This window comes from Carassius gibelio, chromosome A6 (assembly GCF_023724105.1).
Source record: "Carassius gibelio isolate Cgi1373 ecotype wild population from Czech Republic chromosome A6, carGib1.2-hapl.c, whole genome shotgun sequence".
NCBI lineage: Eukaryota > Metazoa > Chordata > Actinopteri > Cypriniformes > Cyprinidae > Carassius > Carassius gibelio.
Genome location: NC_068376.1, coordinates 18783435 through 18809580, shown reverse-complemented (window position 1 = coordinate 18809580; position 26146 = coordinate 18783435). Strand labels below are relative to the sequence as shown.

Below are 26146 nucleotides of genomic sequence, written 5' to 3'. Positions count from 1 at the left end.
GCCTGGAAATGTGCTTGCATACAAATGTTGACTCACAATTTATTAATACGCCACATAAAAAATAAAAAAAATCATTGAAACATTTACTGGTGTGTTATCAGACAATCTGACAGATCTACTCATCAAGTCACTCAAAACATTTACTTTGCAACATTTATTGCAATATACTTACTTTATGCCTATTTAGTACTTTTGGCTATTCAGGAATACATGAATTCATAAATACCTTCAGAAGTAAAACAAAGTTTTTTTTATTTCTTATTTTATTTTATGGAAACTGTTATGGAGTTTCTGAGGACTGATGAGGGAGAATGTTTCATGACACTTTTAAGATGCCATTCATCCGGGCATTGTGTCAGTCTAATGAAACGATAAACAGGGGGTAATGCACAAATTAACTTCATGACTTTTTCCTTATCTTATCCTAGCAGGCTTGAGCATTCACACACATAGTAAGGTAAGCTTACTGTTACAGATGTAAAATGTAAATATGTCTGTAAGATTATAGAGATGAGGAGCTGTAACAATAGAAAAGTGCTGTCTGCAGCACGTAATGACATGATACAAAGTGTTCACAGAGTAACTAGAGAAGGTCAGTGCAACGTTCTTATCAGCCGACTGGCCTAGTTTTGGATTGAGCTTTCCCCACTTGATTCAAAAACAGGCACTTTAAAACATCCTTGTGCTATGAAATTCAATGTTTTGTACTTTTTTTTTTTATGGGAAAACAGTCTACCCACGCTTCTCGAGTGAAAATAATTTAATTACTCTTTACTTTTCTTCAAAGTTGTCTTATCTGTCAAAACCTTGCAAAAGTAGGTCTGTCTGTTTGCTTAGTCATTTTGGAATCCACGGCTTTCCCAGCAGCCAGATCCACCTAAAATGGTGCCAGGAAGCTCTGTTCAAGGACACCTTGACCAGTGTGCAATTAATTTTAATCTGAAATGATACCAGTGTGCGATTCACCCTGAAAGAGCTACCAAACAATGTTGCTGTGGAGATAATTTCCTGCCATTGCTCCGTGAGCTAGATATAGTGACACTTCCAGTCACAGGACTAGTCAGGGTGCACAATTTTAGGCTCTCCATGTTTGTATGTGCTAGACTTGCTGAGCAGTCACTCTTGTATGTCCAGTAACTATCCATTTCCTTTTCCCTAGGGGAAATTCTTTCTTTTCCATTATGCTCTTTTCTGACACTTTCAGTAATGGTTGTCTAGGTCTATATTTAGGTTGAATTCTTCTTTGAACTGTCACCATTTCAGAACCAGTTACTAGTTTCCCGCACATTTATGGACTGCGGTGTTACTTTGAGTAATTGTATCTCTGTGAAAAAGCAAAATGTTCCCGTTTATTATTTGTATGGTTTGTTTTAGAGAATTTTGTAGTAGGTCTGCCAGTTGCTGTACACATTGTAGTATTGCATAATTGTATACATTTTTGGGGGGAGTGTTATTTTTTGTGTTGGGCCTTTGTTTGCAAACTCAGTAAAAATGTAAATTTGTCTTTTTGGTGACACTTGATACCGGCTCATTTACATAGTTTTTTCATGTTTTTCCAAAAATACAATTTAAATACAAATCGGTTTCTGGTCATTTTCAACAGGCTTCAGATATATCGAGGGAAAAATGCCCTGAGAATGCTTTCTGGGAAATCCCTTCAAGTTCTCGCCTCAGCGCTCTAGTTATTGAATATGTATGCAGGTAGTTCACGTACCACACGTCCGATCTTAACCCACAACTCGAGCTTTGATCCATGATGTTTACGTCAATAGCAGCCTATTCATGCTGAACCGTAATCAGTTTCGTTTTCGGTCTTTTTATGTGTAAAAGATCAGAACGTGGCTCATCTAAATCTGCTTTTGCGTCAGAGTTTGACGAATGGCTTAATAGTTTAGATTAGGATTGACAGGGTGAAATGTGACCTCTGATCAAAAATGTTGCACCGGTAGGTAGCATTCCCTCTGAAGTTATTTCCCTGGCAGGGGTTTTGTTGGCTAATGATATTAGCGTTAACGGCTTTAGCTTCAACAAAACACTCAAACTCCCCATCAGGTATTATCTGGCAGGGGTGTTTTTGGAGGTTGTTTTTGCTGGATTTCACAATGGTGGTCTTTATAGCGGTCCACCCAAGGGAGCGATGACCTGCGTCAGTGTCATCGTCACAGCTATTGGGGTCATGCTTCAGAATGGCACGAGAGGTAATGCATCACATGTTCAACTGCAGGTTTAGCTTGCACATGAGTGGAAATATTGTGAATTGAAAGGGGACTTTGGAAACTGAGCAGCCACAAATGTTTTGGCTAATTCTTTGGTTAACTGGAGGCATGAGCTCAGATTTCCCTTCCGTATTAACAGAAATGAATGATGGTTTATGAGAGTATACTATTATTATTAATAATATTATTTTCCCCTTTTTTATTTGCAAGCACTACATGAATTAAGTTCAAGAGCACCCAGGGTGTAGGAAGGTCTTTATAATAGGTGAAGATTATGGAAAGCTCCAAACAATGAGCTTTGTATTTCCACTTGCTTCCTCAATTACCACAGGAAAGACCATAATAAGACATTTTATGATTATTACCAGGAAGAAAGACAGACTCTTCCTGTTTGTTTTGCACGGATATGCAAAAACATGCATACCTGGTTTGCGCTGTTGTTTTGCATCTCTTTATGACATAAAAAAGATTACATTTGCATCCCTTTATTACATAAAAAATAATCTTTATCACAGGATCCATCCATTCAAATATGCGTCATCACTAATGTGATTGTGCATGATATTTGTTTAGTTGGTGGCATGCAATATTGCTGGACAAACAATAGAGTCCAAACGTTTGGAATAAAAATTAAGATTTTTTTTTTTTTTTTTTTTTTTTGCCAATTTAAGTCTTAAAATAAAATGTTACGATTTTTAAAATAAAAAAAATGATACATTTTTGACATAAATGACTAAAAAACATTAAAGATTTTCCGTTATTTCTAGGTCACTAATAAACTAAATAAATAAATGAAAGAGAAAGAAAGAAAGAAAGAAAGAAAGAAAGAAAGAAAGAAAGAAAGAAAGAAAGAAAGAAAGAAAGAAAGAAAGAAAGAAAGAAAGAAAGAAAGAAAAGAGAAGAGTATTTGTCTTTTGGACCCAAAAATATGAATCACTGAATCTACCAAAACTTCTCGGCCGTATTCATTCCTGGAGAGGAATTACATACTTCATAGTAGAAAACTCTTGAAAACAACATGGTACCTCTGGTCAAATCATTTCCATTCATCATCTACCTTAGACTCGGGTGCCATAGCAACCGCTCTAGCAACAGCCCACCCAAACAGGCAGGGTCTGGCAATAAAGTGGGAAACGTCAACAGAATGGAAGCATTTGAGACTGGAAGACCATGATGGGTCAGTGATATTTAAGTACACCACATCCTTACCAGTAAGGGCCTTGTAATAGCTGTAGAGTCTAGAGACATTTCCCCTGGGCCTTTGTATGTGTGGCTTGTGTGTCTATGTGACATCATTTGTCTTCGGTATTTGACTACTAACTGGCTTAACTGCTGTGTACGAGTGTGTTTGTGGGAAATGTGTACATGTCATCACAGCCTCGACTGCCTGACTGATGTCTAAAGTGTGTGTTGATTGTGTGTGTGACAGTGTGGAATGCCACACTCTCTTCTCAAAGCCCAACTGGCTTCAGATCCCTGTCTTGCACCATGTTTATACACGCAAGACCCCTAGAGACGGCGTGACTTCATTACAAATATTTTCAAACACCTCTGGTCTCCAGCAAGTGCATCATGGATGTCTACATTATGTATTGATGCACCATTTTGCCAAACGGATATCCTGACAGATACCATTTATAATATATATTTTTGTAATTTTGGTTGTTAACAGTAGCTGGATTCACTCTGAACTCTTCTAAGTCACCCCACATTGTTCCACTGTGTAATAATGAATGAAATGTGGTATGAATGAAAAGACCAAACCTCCTGCCATAGTTTAAAGACAGGTGTTTTCAAATGTCTACAGTATATAAATGTTATATATGCTACACCATTGACATCACATTGTGTTCAGATGCTCGTCCTGAAGGACTAACATGGGTCTGTTGAGACACGGGCCTGTGTTTTGCTGATATATTACAATGGCAATACATACCCTTTTTCTCTCCAAGGAATATTACATAACTCAGTGTTCTCTATCAGTTTACATAACTCACCATTCTCTATCAATTTTTTGTCTGATCAAATCTATTATACTTTTAAAGAATCTTAAGGAATGTTTCTCACCAAATATAAGACACTTAGATAATTTATAAGTATGCACATATATTTACAATTTAAATAGTCAGATAAATTTGAAATGTACAGTGTGTAGGGATATTATAATGTTCTAGTTTCTATGCAAATATGATTTAGCAAATTTTGCAATGCCTCAACCAACGCATATCTTTTAGGCAACGACAAACACATTCTCATTGCAATGTGTAACTGGTGTACATTTTGGCAAATATGTGGTTAATTTTTTTTTTAATTTGCTTTACAAATCACATTTTACAAAATATATAAGATCACCTGCCAGAGGTGCAAAAAGGGGATACGCAGTGCATAGGGGTGCCACTCGGAGGGGGACCCATGTTCCCAAAATCATTCTGTGAAAATCTTGTTTAATAAAATGTTAGAAATAATCAAAAGCTTAGTTGTTAAAAAATAATATAATTATATATTTTATTTAATGGCTGTTTGGCATTTTAAGGAGTTCAAACATTTATTTATTATAATATTATTTATGACACATATCAACCGTTCGACTATACTTTGATCTTACTTTATGCTACTATTCATTATAAGTCATGAAGTCATTCAACATTAAAAGTGGTTGCCTAAGAGGGCAAAGTGATTAAAGTTAGGCCCAATATCTGTTCATTTCTGTACATCTCTATTTCTCCAAAAATATAAAATATTAAAACTTGTTATATGTTTATGAATGGGCGTTTGATTTACATTTGAGAGAAACTGAGAAGTTGGAGTTGAAGTCAGCTTTCACAAAAATTGCCGTTTTGTATTCAAATTAGGCCATTTGTGTAGATCAGATTTTTTAGTACAAGACAATGCTAAACTTTGACAAAAAAATTATCTTAAATGTTATAGTAGTGATTTTATAATGTCAAAATATAAACCCCAAAAGCAAAACGTGAAAATAACTACAGGTACAGTATGTTACAGGGTGGGAATGGTAAATGAGACAATGAGTGATCCTCTGCAGCCATTTATTTGTTATAGTGGGTATATCAGGACAATTTAATTTTAATAAGAGTATATTTTCCACCAAGTGACCCTTAAGCATGTCAAATTTTCTTTGAATTATGTCCATAAGTAAAAATTAAAAAATGCATGTGTTTTTTAAAGTGAATTTTACAGATCATTTTCAAATTTTATATAAAAATATACAACAATACGAATAACAAAAAAAAAAAGAGGCAAAAAAAAAAAAAAAAAAAAAAACAGAAAGGTGAGCAATATTACATGTTTTTGAAAAAAAAAAAGATTCCTAATTTTTTCACTCCTGATGAGTGTGTATCCTTACATGCACAAGCTAGTTATTGGGCTAGTCACTGACTTGCAGACAGTTTTCTGTGAGGGTTAATGTTAGGGGGCTAGAATATATGTCAACACTGATCTTGCATACCCCTAGGCAAATGTGCGGTTGTGCCCTTCACCACCTCGTGATTCTGTTGTCTGTCATAACCTGACAAAAATGATTTTTGTTTAGCCATTTCAGAATCCACAGCTTTCTCAGCAGGGATTTTCTATAGTTTGCATGCCTTTGTAGGACATTGGATGTCTTAAGATGAATGATTTTGCTTGTGGAGTTGTGTTAAACATCAGCATCTGTTACCAGCCCTGACCTGTGAATTCTTGGGTTAGAGTCAGTTTGTGAAATTGAATACAAAAGTGCTGACTTTAATCTCCCTAACAGCCTTTAAAATCAGTGATGCAGGAATTCAAGCTTTGAGAATTATTATTTAAGTTGCCTTTAACAATATGTCAGATTAAATAATTTGTTGCTGTAATTGCAAAGAGTTCAGAGCTCTTTATTAACTCTTTCTTTAAAATCAATGACTTCAGTGTCTCACAAAGCTCAGGCAGAGTTAATCATGCCAGTAGGAGCAAGAGGTCTGTGGCTCAAAAACACTCTGCTATCTTTACCCATAGGGAGTAAGGGGGATAGCTGGAAAAGCAGAGATATTATGGGTCAGTCAATCTGTCAAATGTTGGAGTCAGCTAGAAAGAGTCAAGTCTTTTGCTCTCAGTCTGTAGACATAATTCTTTCAAGTCTCTAAACAAAAAGTGTGAAGTGTTAGTCAGTGTTTAGCACCTTAGATAATCAATGCACTGTCGCTTTCATTTATATATGAGCAGGCTTTATCTAGACAACAGTGTTGATTGATCTATAAGCAAATGCATACATTTTAAGATGAGAGGTATTCAATGAGAGGAACAGATGTCAGCTGAGACTTCTGTCTGAGAGAAATCTGTCTCGGGTTTTAGCATTGGCTCTGCTGTTGTGCAGCTTTTGAAAGCTGGGAGCATGCACCCTGCTAACTATTTGAGTTATGCCATTGACGTCAGCACAGCCATAAAGCAGACAAACTGCCCTTCCACAACGAACAACCCTGCCAAATGGCCTGCATGTCTTCAAATAAGCTCAAAGAGAAAGAAAGAGAGAGAGAGAGAGCTAGGAGTAGATGCTTTTGTTTGGGTGTTTTAATCAGATTTAAATCTCCTATGGACAGCTGGGAAAAAACAGTCGCCAGCTATTTAAGAGAACTAAGGCAAAAAATGACATTACTGGCTCAAAGTTTTATTTCCTTCTCAGAAAATCAGAGGGAGGAAATAAATCACAAATACAAACATCTGTGAGTCAACTTATTGGAAGTTGTTAATGGCAGTGCAGGTTAACTAACAGGTTTGTTAGTTATCTTTCATTAGCGAGGCCTTTTTAACATTTATTCTGACACAAGCATACTTTCCAGTTTTGAGAAACGTTCACGTAATGCTTCACATTAGACAACACACTATTATACTATACAGACTGCTCACAAGTTTTACTTTAAGGATTAATTCACCAAAAAATGAATTGTCATGGTTTATTAACACCCATATTATGTTGTCATGTGGTCTGTTATGTGAAAAAAAAAAAATTATATATATGTATATATATATATATATTCTATACAACAAAAATCAATGGTGATTACTCCAAAAAGTAAAAATATTTATTTACTAATAATTATTCAACATCAGAGTTTAATCATGTTTGAGTCATGTGATTTTTCCAAACAAAATTTTGTGAACATAGATCCGATATATTTATTAATATTATTACCTTTATTATTATTATTATTATTATTTATTTTATTTTAATTTTTTTATAAATCTCAGGTTAGCAAAAACCCTTTCAAATCTAATGTTCTCTGGCATTTATATATATTTAATCCACAATCCATCTCTATGTTCCTCTGTTATAATGATGAGAGTCTGCTGGTATGTGGAAATGGATTGTGGATTAAGTATATATAAAAAAATGTCAATTAATGTTAGATTTGTTAGGGCATATGCTAATTTAAAAACATTCTGATACTTGGTATGGATCCAGTGATCACTTGCTATCTCTGCTCTTGTGTTTTTGTATTTACTGCCATGACTTTGCTCCGCTTTTGGTCATAAATTTGCCAGATGAGCTTAAAAAAATTGTGTGACTGAAACAGATGAATAATTTAGAAAGAAAAAGAAAACAGAGTCACTGAATAGAGTAGTGAGCATGATGGCCACAGGTTTGTTTTATTGCTGTTGTTTTATGCTATGAAATAGTTTTTAGCTTTAAGTTGGTAATGAGTTGTCTGCACACAACTCCCCTCCGCCACCCTTTATTCCACCCTAGTTCTTTCATTCATATGGATTTGTTTATTGAACACAGATGAAGTTACACGTGAATCCAAATGGCATTTTTGTGCCCTTGACAGGCACTGTGGGAAATCCACTGCTATCCGCAGGGTTGTTTCAAAACAGAGTGGCCAAGAAGCAATATTGAGTTTTTCGTGTTATTTGCTACAATAATCTTAACATCTATAAACACAATGTTTTGCGTATAAATGCTAAATGAATAAAGTGTCAGTAACATATAGTGACAAATACACACATACAGTACCACTCTGACCTTGTGGGTGGGACATCATAATGTTTAATTCCAAATTGATTTCACCCATTATCTGGCTACGATTCCAAAGTCATTAAAAGTCCAGCTGGTATCCATTAAAACTGCCATCATGAATTTGTTCTAGCATTGCACATCATCATACTGTATACAGTATTCTACTGACCCCAGATTTCCTTAGGAATCTTCGTTGACTGTTCCAGTAATGGTAGGAGTGAGAGAAAAACCAAACCTGACAAAAGTTAGAGCTAATTGAGTTATCCTGGCTTCCTAGTCTATGGCAATGGGGTTGGAATGGGTCAGCGAGTTACTGACAACAGCCCTATTGAGTTCTGTCAATACTGTAGACTTTGGTGGCAGGGTTCAAGCCAGGTGAAAGGACAAAGTCTTCCCTGTGTGTGTATGTTCACTTTAACCACCAGGACCTCGTGAATACAAGTCTGGATGTTGTGTGGTCGCTTACCCCATGTCCCCTCACTGAACTGACCATTGACTCATGAAATGCTGCTCATCAATTCAGAATTTAATGGAACAAATCTGGAAATTTCCAAATGCCACTGTCAACAGAGTGATCTCATTTGGATTCTATGTGCTTTTACATAAAGTGAACAAATATACAGTTTGCTACATTTGGATTAGACACTGAAATGTAAAGTTTTAACATACTGACAATATCTAAAAAGGTTTAGAGACCTACACATCTTTAGCTGGTGTCAAATCAAATGTTACCTTGTTTTATTCATTTCTGCTCAGTTATTATAAAAACAATAAATCAACCAATTGGTTTCTACAAATTCAATAGTCTGTGAAGCTTAAAGGATTCATAAACATGCGTATGTTTCAGTACAGGGGTAATAAAAGCTTTCAGAATATTACAATTGTATTGTGATTGTTAGTTGTCTTTTGTTACTAATGTACTGTAGCTATGTATAAAGCACAGCTCACACATAAGACAGTTTAAAAGCAAGGTGGTTTCTGTTGGTTAATACAGTGAATCTGCGCAACCAACTTATACCTGTTGCAAACCCTTGTGGTAATCTTTCATCCTCGCACAGAATTCTTGATTATGTGAATTCCTATTAAAAAGACTTCACAAACAGAAATTTTTCGAACAATGCCAAATGTGACAGCAGCTTCATAATGAAACTTTACGTATAAATACCAACCTATCAGTTCTAATATAATGATACTGATTGCGAACATGAAAACCATTGTTACAACTCCAAATATTTACCTATTGTTGATGTATATTGTTTTCTAGCTCTGTGTTTACAAGTGATTTTTTAAGTCCTGTTATGCTTTTCATTTTCTTATTGGGCAAATGTGAGTTTTCTGGAGATAACATATGTGTGAAGGGGTGATTCTGACCATAACTAAACTAATGGGTGTGAGGAACGAGGGGAAGGATTTGGATCAAGACTGGCCGTGGGTTTTAGACCATTGTTGATTGATTATTTGTGCCATGCTGTTTCTTAGTTTCACTTGTTTTAGTTCTTGTTTCTTAAGCGTACCCTTGTAAATGAGTTTAGAATATGTCTGGAATAGTTTTCGAGAGGTGGATGGACACCTCTCTGATGGAGAAAGAAGAACTGAGGGGGCTGTTTTTCAAAACACAGGCTTTGTAAATTGGGTGGATTTGGCCCGTCTCTCTCACACCCACACATGGAAATGGAACAAAAAAATAAATACAATTAAAAATTTAATGTTTTAACAATTGAACAATGAAATTCTGAAACTAAACATATTCTAACCTTTAATTAAAAAAAAAAATAAAAAAAACTTGGCCCTCAGTAACTCATTGCTCACTGGCGGTCCTTTCTCATTTTCTCGTTTGAAAATATGGCTTCAAAGTCGTGTTTTGTGTGGTCTAACATGCCCAATTCAACAAGCACCCATTTCAACTTCTGCAGAGGACTCCCATTCATGTGGTCGGGTTGTCTCGCTGCGGTCTTTTCCAGCACTCTTTGTTTATTCGGTGTGTCTGTTGTTGAAGTGCTCAGAGCCAAAACAGTGGCTTATTCTTAATGGAAAACCTTTTTTTATGCTTCCATTTAAACTGCCATGTTGAAAACACCATGGAATGCCAACCAGCTCATGGAATGTCCCACATAGTTCTAAGATGCTCCACTGTTGCATTTAAAAAGTGCATAACATCTTTTGAGAAAGGTTATTGCATCACAAATGAGCACAGTATCAACTTTGTGCACAGTATTGCCTTTCACATTCGCTTTGAAAAATCAAGATCCTTCTGTGCTTCTTTTACATGCTAAAGGCTCAGAAATGAAGCTACTGAATCTGCTGTAAAAGGTGTTGTCTGTATGGCTCTTTGGAGGCTTAAAAACATACGTCAGAAATAACTGACACTTTCAGTCCTCACAATCCTACTCATTGCTGCATGAACTGTTGGGCAATATTTCACAATCAAGGCGGTGCTGCGCCTCGGGCAGGGTTGCACGTGCTAAAAACGCTGTGCATTTTTACAAAGCCTTTACTATAATGCAGTTGTTTATTGTTAACTTGACTCACTATAATTGAATCAAGAGGTGTCTGCTGCAAATTTAATCTGGATCAGTCTAATTCAATAATTGGGACATTCAAAAGCGTTTTACGTGAAAGTATGTGGCCTTATGCATTAAAACGATGTTTTAAAAAGACCAAACTCAGTAGAAAAATTATTAATAAAGCATTATATTTACAGACAATCAGATTTGAGGCCAGAATATGAATGCAACATGTTTAATTAGGCGTTAAGCATTTTCCTCCCAAAACCTGCTTGTCTGTAAATACAGTAGAATGCTTTTTTTAAAATGTTTACTGAGTTTGGTATTTTTAAAACACGTTTTAAAGCATTACGTCACATTACGCGTTTTCCTTTTAGTCTAATGGTTTTCTATGGGAGGACAATGCTTAAGGTGTAATTAAATGCATTGCATTCTTATTCTGGACTCATCTGCTTGTCTGTGAATAGAATGCTTTATTATGAATGTGTTTACTGAGTCTGGTCTTTTAAAAACACAGTTTTAATGCATTAAGCCACGTTAAACTTAGAATGTCCCAAATCATTCCAGCTGATAGAAAATAATCGGCTCAATAATGATCAAAAAATGGGTATCGGAGAAGATACCAATTTAATATATTAATTTAATAAAATAGATCATACTTTATGAAGTTTACCTATTTGACTGCAATGGCTATGAGACAACTGCACTAAAATAAGAGCATTATGATCATGAAATTGTGTTCGTTACTATTGCAACCAATTACAGATATGTCCTTTCAGAATCATCACTGGCCGGAAGAGAAAAAAATAATAATAATAATTTTTCACTTTAAAATAATGAGGAGCAGCATATTTTCCTGAAATAAAGGGGAGGAAAAAGTCTGTGCTTTGCAATGTTGTAAAGAAAATTAAAGTTTCATAAAAATTGAAATGGCACACAGACATATTATTGCAGTGTCATTTATCAACTGCACAACAGATAATTATATGTAACAATAATTGTCTTGTCATTTTATATAAATTTAAACAATACTGAAACATCCTTTTCATTTCCTTTCTCATACTCTGATGATAAGAAATAATCAAATTAAAAAAAAAAAAATTATTTAATTCATAATACACTTTTCTATCTGAAGAGCTGATCCTCCCACTGTGGATAATCGCCCCCAATTCATTTATTGAATGTAGTGGGTTGTTCGTCTGTTAGCCTAAAAATCTGCTTAATTTAACAAAACAATCATTTCAGGGACACAGCTAGTTACAGGCTAATGTTTTTTTCTTTTCTTCTGTGCATTATAATGAAGGCTTTGTAAAACTGCACTGCATTTTTAGCCTTTTAATCAACATACTTCGTCCTACACCAACTACTCACACATTTCTTATCATGTATGTCTATGAAAGACGATCGAACCAATCAGAGTAGGTACACCTTGATCTGCAGGCTGCAGCCGGGTGCTTCTCATATTTTGCTGTGATGTCCATACCAGTATGGGTGCTTAGTTGTCCCAAAGGGGGTGCTATTGAGCACCCTCTAAAACCTACAGTACATTACAAAAGCAAATAAGACACCTTATGTCAGGGGTGTTAAACTCAATTCCTGGGGGGCCGGAGCCCTGAAGAGTTTAGATTCAACCCTAAATAAACACACCTGATCCAACTTACCAAGTCCTTCAGGCTTATTTGAAAACTACATGGTGTGTGTGTGTGTGTGTGTGTGTGTGTGTGTGTTGGAGCAGGGTTGGATCAAATCTCTGCAATTTGATTGAATTTAATTTGTATTTATTTTTATAGCTCTCATGACAACAAATATTCTTCCAACGAGACAGTGTTGAGGAGCTCCATAGAAAGATAGTACTGTAGACTTTAGACTATTAAAAAAAAAATAAAGTATGTATGGAAGAAGATATGAATCTATTCTAAATTACCAGTACATATTTTTTTTATAAAGGTTGATGATTTGTTTACATAAAAAATAAAAAAATAATGTACTGAGTTTTGGATAAAGAGTCAATCTTCTGGTAAAGAGTGTCCCAAAAAGCTTCTTTTTTTTCTTTTTTTTAATCTGGATAATATACCATGTGATCTAAATGATATTGTTTGTGTTCCTTAAATTCAGAAACCCATTAGTTTTGCTCTGCTCACAGAGAGAAACCCATTTTTTTACACTCTTTCACAATGTCCTTAGGCTTTTCCAGAATTTCCCCAAATCGTTCTCTCTTTCATTCTTTCTCTCTCTCATCTTACAATCAGAACCAGAAGAAGCGCTTTCTTAGTAGGTCCCTTGAGATCTGAAATGACGTCAGTTGTCATACTTCCTCTTTATTGGAAATGCTAGTGTTTATCCTTCCACTGCTTGACTAAGCATTGAGACACTACGTATGAATTCAGGAGGGGCATAGATGAAGGAATGCGAGAAAGAGAGAGACAGGAAAAATGACACATTTAAGCACATGCTCTCAACTAATTCTCAGTGCGTATCGGGGAAACGACACACACAACCCATCTGACAGCTCACACACATACGCACATCACTCACCCATGACATTAACACCTTCAAACGACCAGAAGACATGATTTGAAATTTGTGATCTGCAGTAACCTCAAATGACACATATGCAAACAGTTTGCGGTCACAAAAGCCAACCTCTCGGCATGCTGAAACTTTTTCTTTTAACACCACACCTACGCTTGTCTTTGAGTGATGCAAGTCAAGTTCACACATATCTCTCTATCATTTCTTTATTATTTTTGTTTGTGGATGTGAAGTGGCTTTTGTCTGTAATTGGGTGACCTCATGGTATGTGGGCAGATGCCTCCTTTTTCTGAATCAGCTTGGGCCGTCAAAGCTAGTGTGTCTGTCTGTTGTGCATGTCTTGAAGGAAGATTTTTTTCTATTTTTAAGAAAAAAAGAATTACGCACCCCAAAGAGCTTTTTTCTCCTGGTGTTCAGAGAGCAAATATGCTTGTGTGGCTTTGAGCGTGTGGAGATTAGAGAGAAGTATCATTCGACAGGGCCCTGCTAAAGTTCTACTGCTGTTTTAAAGCCTGTTTTTCTGCAACTAGGAGACCCACAACAGCAAAGTCAGAGGCGCACAAGGGCTCGTCTGTGTCCCAGAGCCTACAGGGCACCGATTCACCAAACTCCCCTCTACTGTAAACACATCTATGCTTCAGCAAGACCCACACAAACACAGCTTACTCCGTTGCTTCATACATTTCTGTGGTGTACGAGGAATGATGCAGACATGTTTACGTACATCTTGACATACATTTAAGCACATGATAAAACGTGATGCTGTGTCATTTGTGTGTGTGTAAATGTGCTTTTTGTTGCTTTTGTTTATTTTGTTGGGTTGAACAGTATAGGCTTTCAGCCTTTTGACATTATTTGATTTATCACATAATCTCATAATTTATTTTTATTCTCATAAAAATGTCTTTTTTCCAAGTAGATTTAAAATGTTTAATATAAAAGCAAATTGTGAAAATCTAATGAAAAATACAAACATGTATCTTTTTTTTTTTTTTACATATTTTTTATGTAAAACAAATTTTTTATGTCTGTCACCAACATAACAACAAACAGCAATATTTTCCAAACACACTAGCATTCAAAAGTTTGGGGAGGGTACAAATGTTTAATTCTTCTTAGAATTAATTTGAAATATACATTATTTACTTTTTAATTACTTTTTAAAAATATTCTTCTGACCCCAAACCTACAGTATAAATGGTATTGCAAGTTTTATGAAAATGTTTAAATACATGCAAAATACAACAATTCCATGCAGGGCAAAAGTGAGCTTTGACAGAAATTAATCAGATTTACTAAAGTTTGAAATAAAGATGCTTCCAGAAAATGACATTTAGGTTTCCTAAGTAAAAAATTAAAATAAGAATAAATTAAATCACTAAGATGCAGCTTAATTGTATATTTTAATTGAAATCACTGTGAATATACAGTGAATATTTGTGTCTTAAAATGAGCATTTAGTTTTAATTTGTGTTTTTCACAACAATAAAGTGTGTGTGTGTGTGTGTACAAGGTTGTTACTTTGCAAAGTAACAACCTGGCTTGGACTCCTCTCTATTGACATCAGAGCCAACAAAAGCCAGAAATTATAAATTGGGGAAGGGTAGAGAGAGAGAGATGCCAAATTGGGCGATGAAATGAGGAAGCACAGAGCTAAGAGGCTGCATCACCCCAACACAGCCAACTCTCAGACATGAGTGAGAGTGGCACGCAAAGAGAGGGCGACACCGAGAGAGACAGGATGGGGTGAGAGGAAGGGGCACGAAGCCAAAGAGGCAGTATCACCTAGCCACGAGGACCGGGCCAATGAGAGGGAGCGCGTGGGGGTGGGGGGGGGTCTCTCTCTCACAGCTAGCACTCAGAAGAACCCACTCTTCACTCTCTCATACATTCTGGGAGTGTGTGTGTGTGTGTGTGTGTGCGAGCCCAGGATGAAGGATCGTCTGGCGAGCTGTGCTGGAGTGGCCGTGCAGCAGGATTTTCACGGTGCCCCCCTTTTTGTGTGTCTCTGTCCAGACGAGTCCTACCAGAAGCTGGCCGTGGAGACCATGGAGGAGCTGGACTGGTGTCTGGATCAGCTGGAAACCATCCAAACGTACCGCTCCGTCAGCGACATGGCCTCCAACAAGGTGAGAAGATGCAGCACATCACTTTTAGGAGCTCCTTTGGAAGTCCGAGGATGCTTGCGCAGTAAGCGAGTTCAATACATTTTTCCTGACAGCTTAGATAGTTTGTAATGCTTCTGTCAATGGCCGCTTTGTGAATGGGGCTATTGAGAGTCAGTCCTCATGCCAGTTAATTTGCATTCAAAATTCAAGCTGCTGCTTTCTAGTTTGTTTTTGGAGTATATTGAATATGCAGGATATACACTCGATTTTAAATGGTAAGGTTTATTCTGATTTAGTTTTGGTGCATTTTCCAAGGTATTTGAAGTACAAGGCTCCCTTGGAGATGCCACATCACTTTATTATCATAACAGTCTCACACATTCTCTGTATAAATGTGTTAGCAAGTCTTACAAGCCTATTGAACAGGTTATAGCATGCCTTTTTTCCAGCACGTTTTCTCCACGTTGCTCTAAAATTGATTTGATTGACAGCTTGTGGGCCAATTTATATGAACAGGGAAGTATGTACATGTACAGCACTTTATTGCGTGATCAAAGCAATATGATATACAATATAATTAATTTTTTGAAACACAAATAACCTGTTTTCTCACGAAACCTCTGCTAATATGACAAGCACAATATTTGTCAGGGTTACAGACTCGTACATGTTTCAACCTATTTCGTTTGTCATCCTCTTTTTACTTTTAATAACTGTTGTTTTCACATCTTCGTCAGTGTCATCTCATGTGATACACTGCATATCTCCACAGTGTGTGTGTGTGTCCTGCAGCTGTGACTCAGGTTTCCTGTCTCCTTCCTAAGCGTTAGCCAGGTCCAGACTACAATAGGAGTGAGTGCTGTATGGCATGGCAAGGCCGCACTCCCTGTTTGTTTCTCCTTCTGCTGACGTCAAACAGGCATACGCTGCAGCATGGGGACTTTTACTGCAGACAATAGGGATGAATACATACACACTAACTTCCACACACACATTCAATAATATAGATACATCTACAGAAAAAGGGACCCAGAGTTTTCACTGTTAATAATTTTCTTAATCATTCATTTTGGACTGTTTCCCTGTAAAGGTATAAACATCCTTCAAATGTGAGCATTTTCTTTTCATGGAAATATGCATGTTAATACTTGTTATTAAGAAGAGTTAAGAAGATTATTATTAAGATTTTTTAAAAGAATTTATTTATTTATTTTTGCACAAGCCTCAATATATTTTGTCAGACTTATTCTTAAACAAGAATCGTTTAAAATAATATTTCTCAACAACTGTTATGCGCAAATTAAGCAAAATTATCAGTCTAAGGATATAAATATATAATTTTACTGGAAAATGTGCATGCATGCAGGCCAGCAATGAGATGCATGCAAGAATATACAATATAATACATATGCAAGAAAATGGGACATTTATAAAGCCTGTGACCATGTTATGATTGGCTCAAGATGTACTCATATCCTAGGAGCTGTTGTATGAGTTTGTGGAAATAACACATAAAGATAGTCATCAGACTTGTACAGAGAATACCAGGACATCTGACCTTTTGCAACCCTTTCGGACACATGTCCCCGATGTGTATTATACTTTAGCTGTATGTGCATATGTGTGCATGTAAAATCTATACAGTATCAGCTCCAGGATTTCTCTGCCAACATGTAATATATATATATATATATTCTGTTTCAGTCAACTGGCCATTCCGGTCAAGATAATTGATAATTGATAATTATAGTTGTTTAAATAGTTACTAAAGTCCATGGACATGAAACCCCAAATGTAGTCATTGAATTGAAGCTATGAGAGAAAACATGGTTTATAATACATGAACATTTCCTTTTTGGACTATTTTGATAACGTTCAGTCAAATTTAATCATATGTTTCTAATGAAATTCCTATGGAGAATTAAAAATAAACTTTATATTCAATATAAAAATAACATCTTATTTATATTACATTAAATCTTTTTTTTTTTTTTTTTTTTTTTTATTGCAGACTTGCCAATCTCTTAAAACTAACATTAAGAGGAGACACTAATAAAGTCCTCAGGAAAAAGATCTGAAAAGCAGGATACATAAAAGTTTCCACTTCCCTTCTACAGTATATACTGTATAATCTCATTGTCTAGTAAGAAGCAAATGAAACATTAGAGATTTCATTTATGATTATCCTTTTGGGTGTAGCTTGTAAACTTTCAAAATTGTATAACTACCGATTGTCTGATTTGCAAGTCAGGAAGTCTTATAAATCTGTATATTCGTGGCAGTATATGTTTGCTCTGATGACTTCAAGAGATTACATCAGTTTGCTTGACCTGATTCTCGAGCACACTATTTACCCTATAAACTGTTGCAATGTGGTTAGAGTTCCAGTGTATGTGTGTGTGTGTGTGTGTGTGTGTTTGTCAGAAGGAGGCGGTCCCTGTGTGAGAGGGGTAGTGTGTACACACTGAAGGATAGTCCGCGCTCACAGCTCAAAATTAGTTAGTACGACAAACCTTGAGACTCAAGACAGCCAGGGTGACACAACCTCACAGCAAGCAGGACTTAGAAAACTTAACTCACTTAAAATGGGAGCTTGCTGCTTTGAAAGGAAAGAACAGAGAAAGATCGGAAAAGTTAACTCCTGGAAAAAGGTGAGCCTCGTCTTATACTTTATAAGTTGTTAGTGGGATGTTCATTTTTGTTGGAAGTTACTTGGTGGACTTTTCAAGCACATAGCTGTTGCCTAAAGTAACGTTTGATTTCTGAATTCTCAGGATGAATGTGCTTTATGTAAAAGGGAATTGCTGAAAAGGTTTATTTTTGGCACAGGACTTTCTTGTTTTGGAAGGTTATAAATGAGACAATGTGGGGTCATGTAAGCAGTGGTCTTTAAGTTATAACTTAAAAAAAAATGAATTGTAATAATGAGCCTTGTAATATTGAACAAATGGTCTCAAGTAAAACTACTGTTAGTTTCTAAAGATCCTGCATAATTTGTATGTTGCAGACTGAGAGCACTAGTATCAGCTTGCATGGAAATTACTGTTAAATGATTAGTGTAAATGTTCAGTTTGTGCTTTTAATATTATTTTTTGTTGTATTTTCCTGATAATCGGAAACATTGCAAACAATCTTCGTCAGTTGTAAACCGCCTAAGTTCCTTTCTAAACTTTAAGGTTTTAGAGTCCCTCTTTGCCATGTGGATATAATTGAGACTAAAGCAGCTTAAAGTATTTTAGCCTGTAATGTAATAACTAAATATTTTATTGCGTCCAATTGTGGATTTTGTAAACACGCACACATTCGTGCACATACTGAGAAATCTAGAGGAAGTGAAACGTTGCGCTTGTATCCTCAGGCATTGTTGGTTTGTCACACAAAGAGATTTCTTCAGGAGCTGTTGTGTCATTATTGATGTTACCATTCAAATATACCAGAGAACTCGTTTGTCATCTCAGTGTGCGTCACAGTCTTTCAAAGTCTTCTTTCAGCGATCATCATACAATGGTTGTTGAGAATTAGCAGATTTTGCAATTATGTGCTTCTCAAGTGACATCATTCAGTGCAATAAAATTCCCACCAAGAAACAGATGGGGGGGTTTCCCACTAGATGATATACACAAGACATTTACTGTAAATAGATGTGATTAAAAAACATCAGTGTAGAGTGACATTTACACACAAGCCTGAATACAGAGAGAGGTGTGAAAATAAACAATGGGCAGCTGAAGAAGTGAAATGTATTTAGATGATTGATTGACTCGCCTGTCCTACACCAGACACATTGATACATTAGACAAGGTCATGATGGCAGTACAAATTAAATGAACATGCCGCCGGCGAACAGTGTGAGGTGACTGCACAAATCTATCTCACTTAATGTCTGTGGGTATATACTGCCCACTAGTGGAGAAAATAAAATTGCATCTAATTGCTATATTTCCCATTCTAAAGAAAAGTCCAAATGAAAACTTATTGAAATTATGACATGCATATTTGCTGCCAAATATGGGTAGTTGACATGAAACACATTTGGGAAGTTGGTGTTTCCATTGGTGTCTCAAGTCATGCTCCATGAAACTATTTTAAAAAGCAAATTGCTTATTATTTTTTTATTCTAATGTAGCTTTTATGAAGTAATGTTTACTGAGATACAGAAGGAAATGTGAAGAGAATATTTGTATTAAAAATGATGACCATGTAGGTTCATTTAAATTAATTACTGATGTCAGAAAAGGCTGAAAAAATACATTTATATACATTTTTACTTTAAATCTGGTTGTTCATTAAGTGTCAACTATAATTTCCTAAATAAAATAGTTTTTGCCTCTAAATGCCTTACACAGGGAATCAATGTTAGCTGATAGAATCAAGTGTTTGAAGGCTCTTTCTCTACAGAAGAAAGGTCTTTGAGAATGAAATTGCCTTCATTCACCCTTTACTCTTCTCAGAGCAGAAGTGAGTGCACATCCGCCCCCCACAGCCATGTTTCTCACGGGGCTTAGAGAGATACACTCACGTGGATTTATTGATATGGATGATAAGAAGAAATGTGAGCCGTGGAAAGCAGCCCGACTTTGATATGTCAGAGTTGTTTACTCTGACTAGACGTTTCACACATAGCTGAGGAACCCCCACTGCAGCATAATGCAGAGATTCTCCACTATTTTCCATCTTTCTCCCCCCCCCCTTTCCTTTTCTCCCTCCCACTCTCTTTTCCTCATGAAGGCGAAGACAAGCACACACATTTCACAGTACAGAGAATCCGAAATCATTGCATGAATTCATTGAGCTTCTCAAATCTGAGACCAACTTCTCTGTTTTAAGGGGTGAAAACAGGCTCAGTTGCATGTAAATAACAAATTTACTGTAGTAAAAAAAATAAAAATAATAATAATGAAAGATTATTAAAGCATGTTTCACAAGTAAACACTAGATTTAATGTTAATTTCAATATTGCTGTTTCTTTGTAATTATTAATGAAATTTAAGAGCATTTTTTTGAGTGTAAATCCTTTGTGTAATTGTGCATCTAGTGTTTTTATTGGTTGAGAAATGCACCATTTTATCCATCCTAGGTGAGTGTGATGAGGGCAGCATGGTCTGGTCTTCTGTTTTTGTTGGTTTTGGCCACCTTAAAGATTGTACATTTGGGAAATAAAATGGGTTGTCCAACTAAATCATGCAATCACCATCCTAATCCAACAATTGGCTTATTTTTTCCTTATATTCACTAAGGGTTTTCCCTGTCATTGGACTCTGCTCCCTGTGGCTATTTCAAGGACAACTCATCGATTTTGGACGTTTGCCTTCTCCCCATTCTTGATGAATTGGGGGTTGATTTGGCAGATGTTATTGAGACGCAGTGGTGTCCTCGTGATTCCCGGGCAGCCATCTTTGGAGGCTGGGAAGGGAGGGAAACCTCAGCGGCAGCCCATGTCACATGATGCTGTTGCCATGGCGTTGGGATGTTGGTGTAATTGGTGTTTGAATGTAGACAGAGAGGCAGAAAAAAAGTGACAGAGTCATGGGGGGGGGGTGTTGATGTCATCAATAAAAAAGACAAAGACAGGCAATTATCCAATTCTCCTCTACCACCATACTCTATGGTAAAAATAGCACAGCGCACCATGTGGAATCTCATGCATTATGGGAGTGCAATAAAGAAAGCTGACCAAGCCTGAAAGCACCCAGACTCATGTAACCCTCCCAGCTTTGCAAAGGCTTAAAGTTATTCTCAATTAAGAATCCCTTAAAGTCGATGAATTGTGCCCAAAATGCCAAGAGCATCCTTAGATCTCCCCGAATTTCTGTTCTTCTTTACGTGTCTTTTTCTTCTCGCGCTTTCCCTGCATAACAAAGCAGGGGCTCCCCCCTCCTCTGCCATCTCTATGTCAAATCTTATGTGCCTGTGGAGCGTGTTGCTGGGGCTGACAGACTCGAGACTGGGGGAGAGACGCGTGAGGGAGGGGGCGAAGCGAAAGGAGAGAGAGAAAGGCAGAGCAAGATGATGAGAGAGCGCGAGCGTACTGCAGCAGCGGAGCGGCACTAATCCAGCAGAGGAAGACCCCCCTCCAGCCAGATGAGCATCCCAGCATTTTTTTTCCACATCCTTCCCTCCCTCTGCTCCACTGCTCCTTCATCTCCTCCATAATTCATTGGCACTTCCAGACCCTCCGCTTCGTTTCCAGCTCCGGCCACCACTCTCTGGATCATCCTCCATCCCTTGACGGGTGTTCCCATCCGTTGTCGGCCCCCGCTCGTATCTACAGCCATGGACAGTCAAGCGCAGAGCGATTCGGACGATAGCTGCCGTGAAGACGGCTTCTGTCTGCTTTTTGGCTACTAATCCATACCAAGCAGAGTAGGAGAGGAGAGAAGAGGGGATTTTTCGTTTTTCCCAAACAGAAGAATCCCTTTCGTCTGCCTCTCTCTGGCTCTTTTCCTTCGTGGTATAGGAGTGCACTGTTGTGGATTTCGGGAGATTAAATACAATCCAAAATGCCTGAGGCCAATTACCTTCTCTCTGTATCCTGGGGTTACATTAAGGTGTGTATGGTGGCTACTAAGCTGTTTTTGGTCTGCTTAATGGAGGTTGGTTTTGGATCGGTGGTTGTTGGTGGTCTTGAGAGACACTGAGGAGGGAAACCTACAGCAAGTCTCGCTGTGTGGCATCCTGTGCTGGAATGTCTAGATCTGAGCTCTATTTTGAGCTGTTCTTTTCTAAAGAATCTGTTGTAATTAAGCAGAGATGTTAATTTTGTTGTCATAAGCACAATTATATGGGTTGGTTTTTGTGATTTATCCCCTTGAACTAATAAAGCTTAAAAATGAGATGTGGCGCAGGATATGGCTGCCGTTTTTTGACTTATTTAATTATATATGCACTTGTTTATTTATTTCTTGCCAACATTGCGTCTTTTAGAACCAAATCAGTGCTTTTGGAACTTATAGTCATACATTATATGTGGAGAAAAAATGTTAAAGAAAAATATTACTTTAAACTTGCCAACAGTTTGAAAATTGCAATTTACAGATGAAATCCCAACCAGTGTCTTCCTTGTCTCCTTGTCTCTCATTCTTTATGCATTTGCATTTGTTTACGCTTGGTATGAGGTATAAGAGATTTATTTAGAATTTAATGCATTCAAATTTGTTGCATAAATATTTTTAAAAAGAGATATTAAGATCTAAATATTAAGATATTTAATAAAAATTTTTTTATTATATTTCTATTAATTATATTATTTATTTGGTCATAACACATTGCAGTATTGTATGTAAATGCCTATAATGTCTATAAAAAGGAATTTTAAATATGCCATTTTGCAAGACTTTGGAAAATGATTGCCCTACTAAAGATTTGTAATGTTTTTTGACTAATAATCCTCCCTCTCTATCTTTTCCAGTTCAAGAGAATGTTGAACAGGGAGCTGACGCACCTCTCTGAGATGAGCAGATCTGGCAATCAGGTGTCAGAGTTCATCTCCAACACCTTCCTAGGTAATCACCCGCATATTTACTCTCACACTAAAACAACCGCAGTCATCACTAAACATTGGCTATATACAGCATACGCCATTGTGGATTGAATTTGGGCTGCGTCATTTCCAGAACTGAACTGCGGTTGAGATTCAGTGATGCTGTGTATCTAAAAGCTACGAAAACAAGGAAAAATAAATCCATTATTTGTGAAAGTGTTGTACGTTAAAAGATAAGACATGCAGTAGGCTACAAAGGCTCATTTTGTTTGTGGAATGCCATGAGATGGCATCAGACTTTCGTTTCTGCATGAGGAGAGAGATTCCCAATGCAGCATTTGGAAAAGAGGAAGGGGAGGGTGGAAAGGAGAGCAGAATTAGAGAGACGGAGGGGGATGGGATCCTGCTGTAAAGCAATGCTGACGGTGGAACCCCCCAGCACGGAACATCCAGGCAAGAGAACCTGTGACTCATCCAGCTCCTGGGCTCTCATCGAGACACCATCGCATGCCCCGTCTAAACACACAAACACTCATGTTCCTTGCCGCAGTCTGAGATCCCATTTTACCACAAAAAACTATTTCTTAATCATTATTTTTGACTTGCTTACTAATAAAAGAGAATGTTTAGATATTTTAACTGATTAAAAAAAATGCTTTTGCAGTGTGAAAAGGTGTCCATTTTGATGGTGTACAACTTTCTGGAAGGATTATTTGGGACTAAAAGTGGTTTGATTTTCCTGGAATTCAATTTTAGCTGTGAAACATCTGTGCGCTGCGTCACGTGTGACTGCTTTCTTTATGTGATTCCGCTGTCTGCATCAAAACAGCAATGAGATTAAATCTGACCCGGACATAATGACGCTTTCCTTCTTTTTTTCTTGCTTTTTCTGAAATCTTGGATCTATGCACACAGTCTGTACATGTGGCTTGCCTTTGGTTGTTTGCTTTTTAAATGAGAAGGAGACATGGAGCGACATGTGACGGAGAATCTTGAAAGGAATGAGGTGGAGGGGCGAAAGGGGAAAAAAAAGCTCTGATGGATGTTTATGAAAAAACAAGCAAATTGGCTATAATGAGCACCGCGAATGCTCCGTGGGATCAGATAAGAGGCATTTTCTCTTGATCAGGCATCTTTACCACAAGAGAAGGAGAGAAAAACAGACAGAGTCTTTTGAGATGAAAGAAAAACAAGTATTCCCTCATTCCTGTCCCTTTCCGTTCCATCACTGTAATAGGATGCCTCGTTTTTCTTCACTCAGGATATAAGCCCATCTGAAGGACTGCGGTGCTGATTACAGCATGGGTTCATGTTTAACAGAGACATATGATAATGTCTGTAGTGAATAAACTAATTCTCATATTTCACCTCCCCTTATTCCCCATCAAGCCAGCGGCTATTACCAAGTGTTATCAGCCACACGCCAGAGTTTTACGGCAAGAGAGAACAACGTTATCTGCAGTAATCGAGAAACTGGAAATAAAAATTGAGTCCACTCACAGCCTGTGGCTCCTTGAGATAGATTTGGATTAGCATTTCCACAAGGAATCCCAAATACGAAGGTTTATGGCATTATCAGCATTGTTTGTCAGTTGAGATCTCCTGATGGTTGACCTTTGGAGATGCCATATGAGGCAGACACTGGCTCCCCTGCAGTTTGTTGACAGGTCTGTCACAGTGAAAATGGAGAGTGGAATTGGAGGAGAAGGAAAGAAGGGGCAAGCCCCACTTGAATAGCTCAGTGGCAAAGTCGCTGTGAATTGGGTGTCTGTTTTGCCGTTCAAGGGCAACAAATCCTTAGAAGCACATGCACTGAGTGCAGATGTGAGCTATTCAGCTGTGGCACTGCACCTGGGCCAAAGCTGCCTGCTTACGTCACTGAGGGAAACACAATACATGGCTACCGGTTTCCCAACATTGGGCTTTTGTTTGGGCATGTATGTGTCTCGTCTGTGTGGAAACTACAATGAAAAGAGTGAGTGATCTGGAATGCGATCTGCCAACAACTGACACAGTTGTGCATAATCGGTATAGAAAGATTTGAGGACTATCACAGTTTCATGGTGACGAGTTAGCAATCGGTCATTTTCCAAAATGCCAAGGGAAATGTCTTTAAACCAGGAAAGAGACCAAAATCGTTCTAATCATTTGGTTCTTGCTGTTCCTCACAGACAAACAGAATGAGGTGGAGATTCCCTCGCCTACTCCTAAAGCCCGCGAGAAGAAGAAAAAACAGTTGATGACTCAGATCAGTGGTGTGAAGAAAGTGTCCCACGGTCCCAGCCTCAACTGCGGCAGCGCTCGCTTCGGCGTCAAAACTGACAAAGAGGATTTACTGTCAAAGGTATGTAGAAGATTGAATACTTGCTCTACAGAGTGTTCAACTGAAAATTGCTGTTGATCTCATTCCACTTGTGTCTTCTATTTCCAGGAATTAGAAGACCTCAACAAATGGGGCCTGAACATCTTTACGGTTTCAGAGTATTCTTACAACCGGCCTCTCACTTGCATTATGTACGCCATCTTCCAGGTCAGTTCTTCCTCCAGCCTTTCTTTTGCCAATGACTTCCAAGATTTTGCAACAAATATGTCATATCATCCAAGATAATGTAATAATATTGCTTCTCTCTGTAACAGGAACGTGACTTGCTTAAGACATTTAAGATCCCGGCAGATACTTTTGTGACGTATATGATGACCCTTGAAGATCATTACCACCAAGATGTGGCCTATCATAACAGCCTTCATGCTGCTGATGTGGCCCAGTCAACTCACATTCTGCTGTCCACACCTGCACTAGATGTAAGAGCGATATTTTTTTCAGATGCAATATTAAGAGTTTTCCCCTCGAAAGATTTCACGTATCTCACCATTTTCAATTTGTCCTTAACAGGCTGTCTTCACTGATCTTGAGATCCTGGCAGCCATTTTTGCAGCAGCTATTCATGATGTGGACCATCCTGGAGTTTCCAACCAGTTCCTCATCAATACAAGTGAGTGTTCTCAATTCCCACCCCTACCATCAGCGTAAAATTCACGGAGACACTTCATTTAATTCTGTTTTTATTCATTTCATACAGACTCCGAGTTGGCGCTCATGTATAACGATGAGTCCGTTTTGGAGAATCACCACTTAGCGGTGGGCTTTAAACTTCTCCAGGAGGACAACTGCGACATCTTCCAGAACCTCACTAAGAAACAGAGGCAGTCACTCCGAAAGATGGTCATCGACATGGTGAGGTTCTTCCCTTCTTTCTTTTCTTCCTTCCTTCCTTCCTTCTTTCCTTCCAGGCCATCTGCTTTCATTAACATTG

The 26146-nt window shown here is 37.5% G+C and overlaps 1 protein-coding gene across 5 annotated transcripts in view; it reads left to right on the top strand.

The window, feature by feature from the left end:
• LOC128015614 (cAMP-specific 3',5'-cyclic phosphodiesterase 4B) overlaps positions 1-26146 on the top strand; it is a 133329-nt gene that overhangs the window by 103844 nt on the left and 3339 nt on the right. For 4 of the 5 annotated variants that reach the window (XM_052599611.1, XM_052599612.1, XM_052599613.1 and 1 more), the window contains 7 exons: positions 15261-15373; positions 22761-22854; positions 25004-25176; positions 25264-25362; positions 25470-25634; positions 25726-25825; positions 25913-26067. In XM_052599611.1, the coding sequence (XP_052455571.1) occupies positions 15261-15373; positions 22761-22854; positions 25004-25176; positions 25264-25362; positions 25470-25634; positions 25726-25825; positions 25913-26067 (899 nt within the window). Of the gene's footprint in view, positions 1-15260; positions 15374-20273; positions 21901-22760; positions 22855-25003; positions 25177-25263; positions 25363-25469; positions 25635-25725; positions 25826-25912; positions 26068-26146 lie in introns of those variants that run through there. The other variant, XM_052599615.1, reaches the window with a different exon arrangement.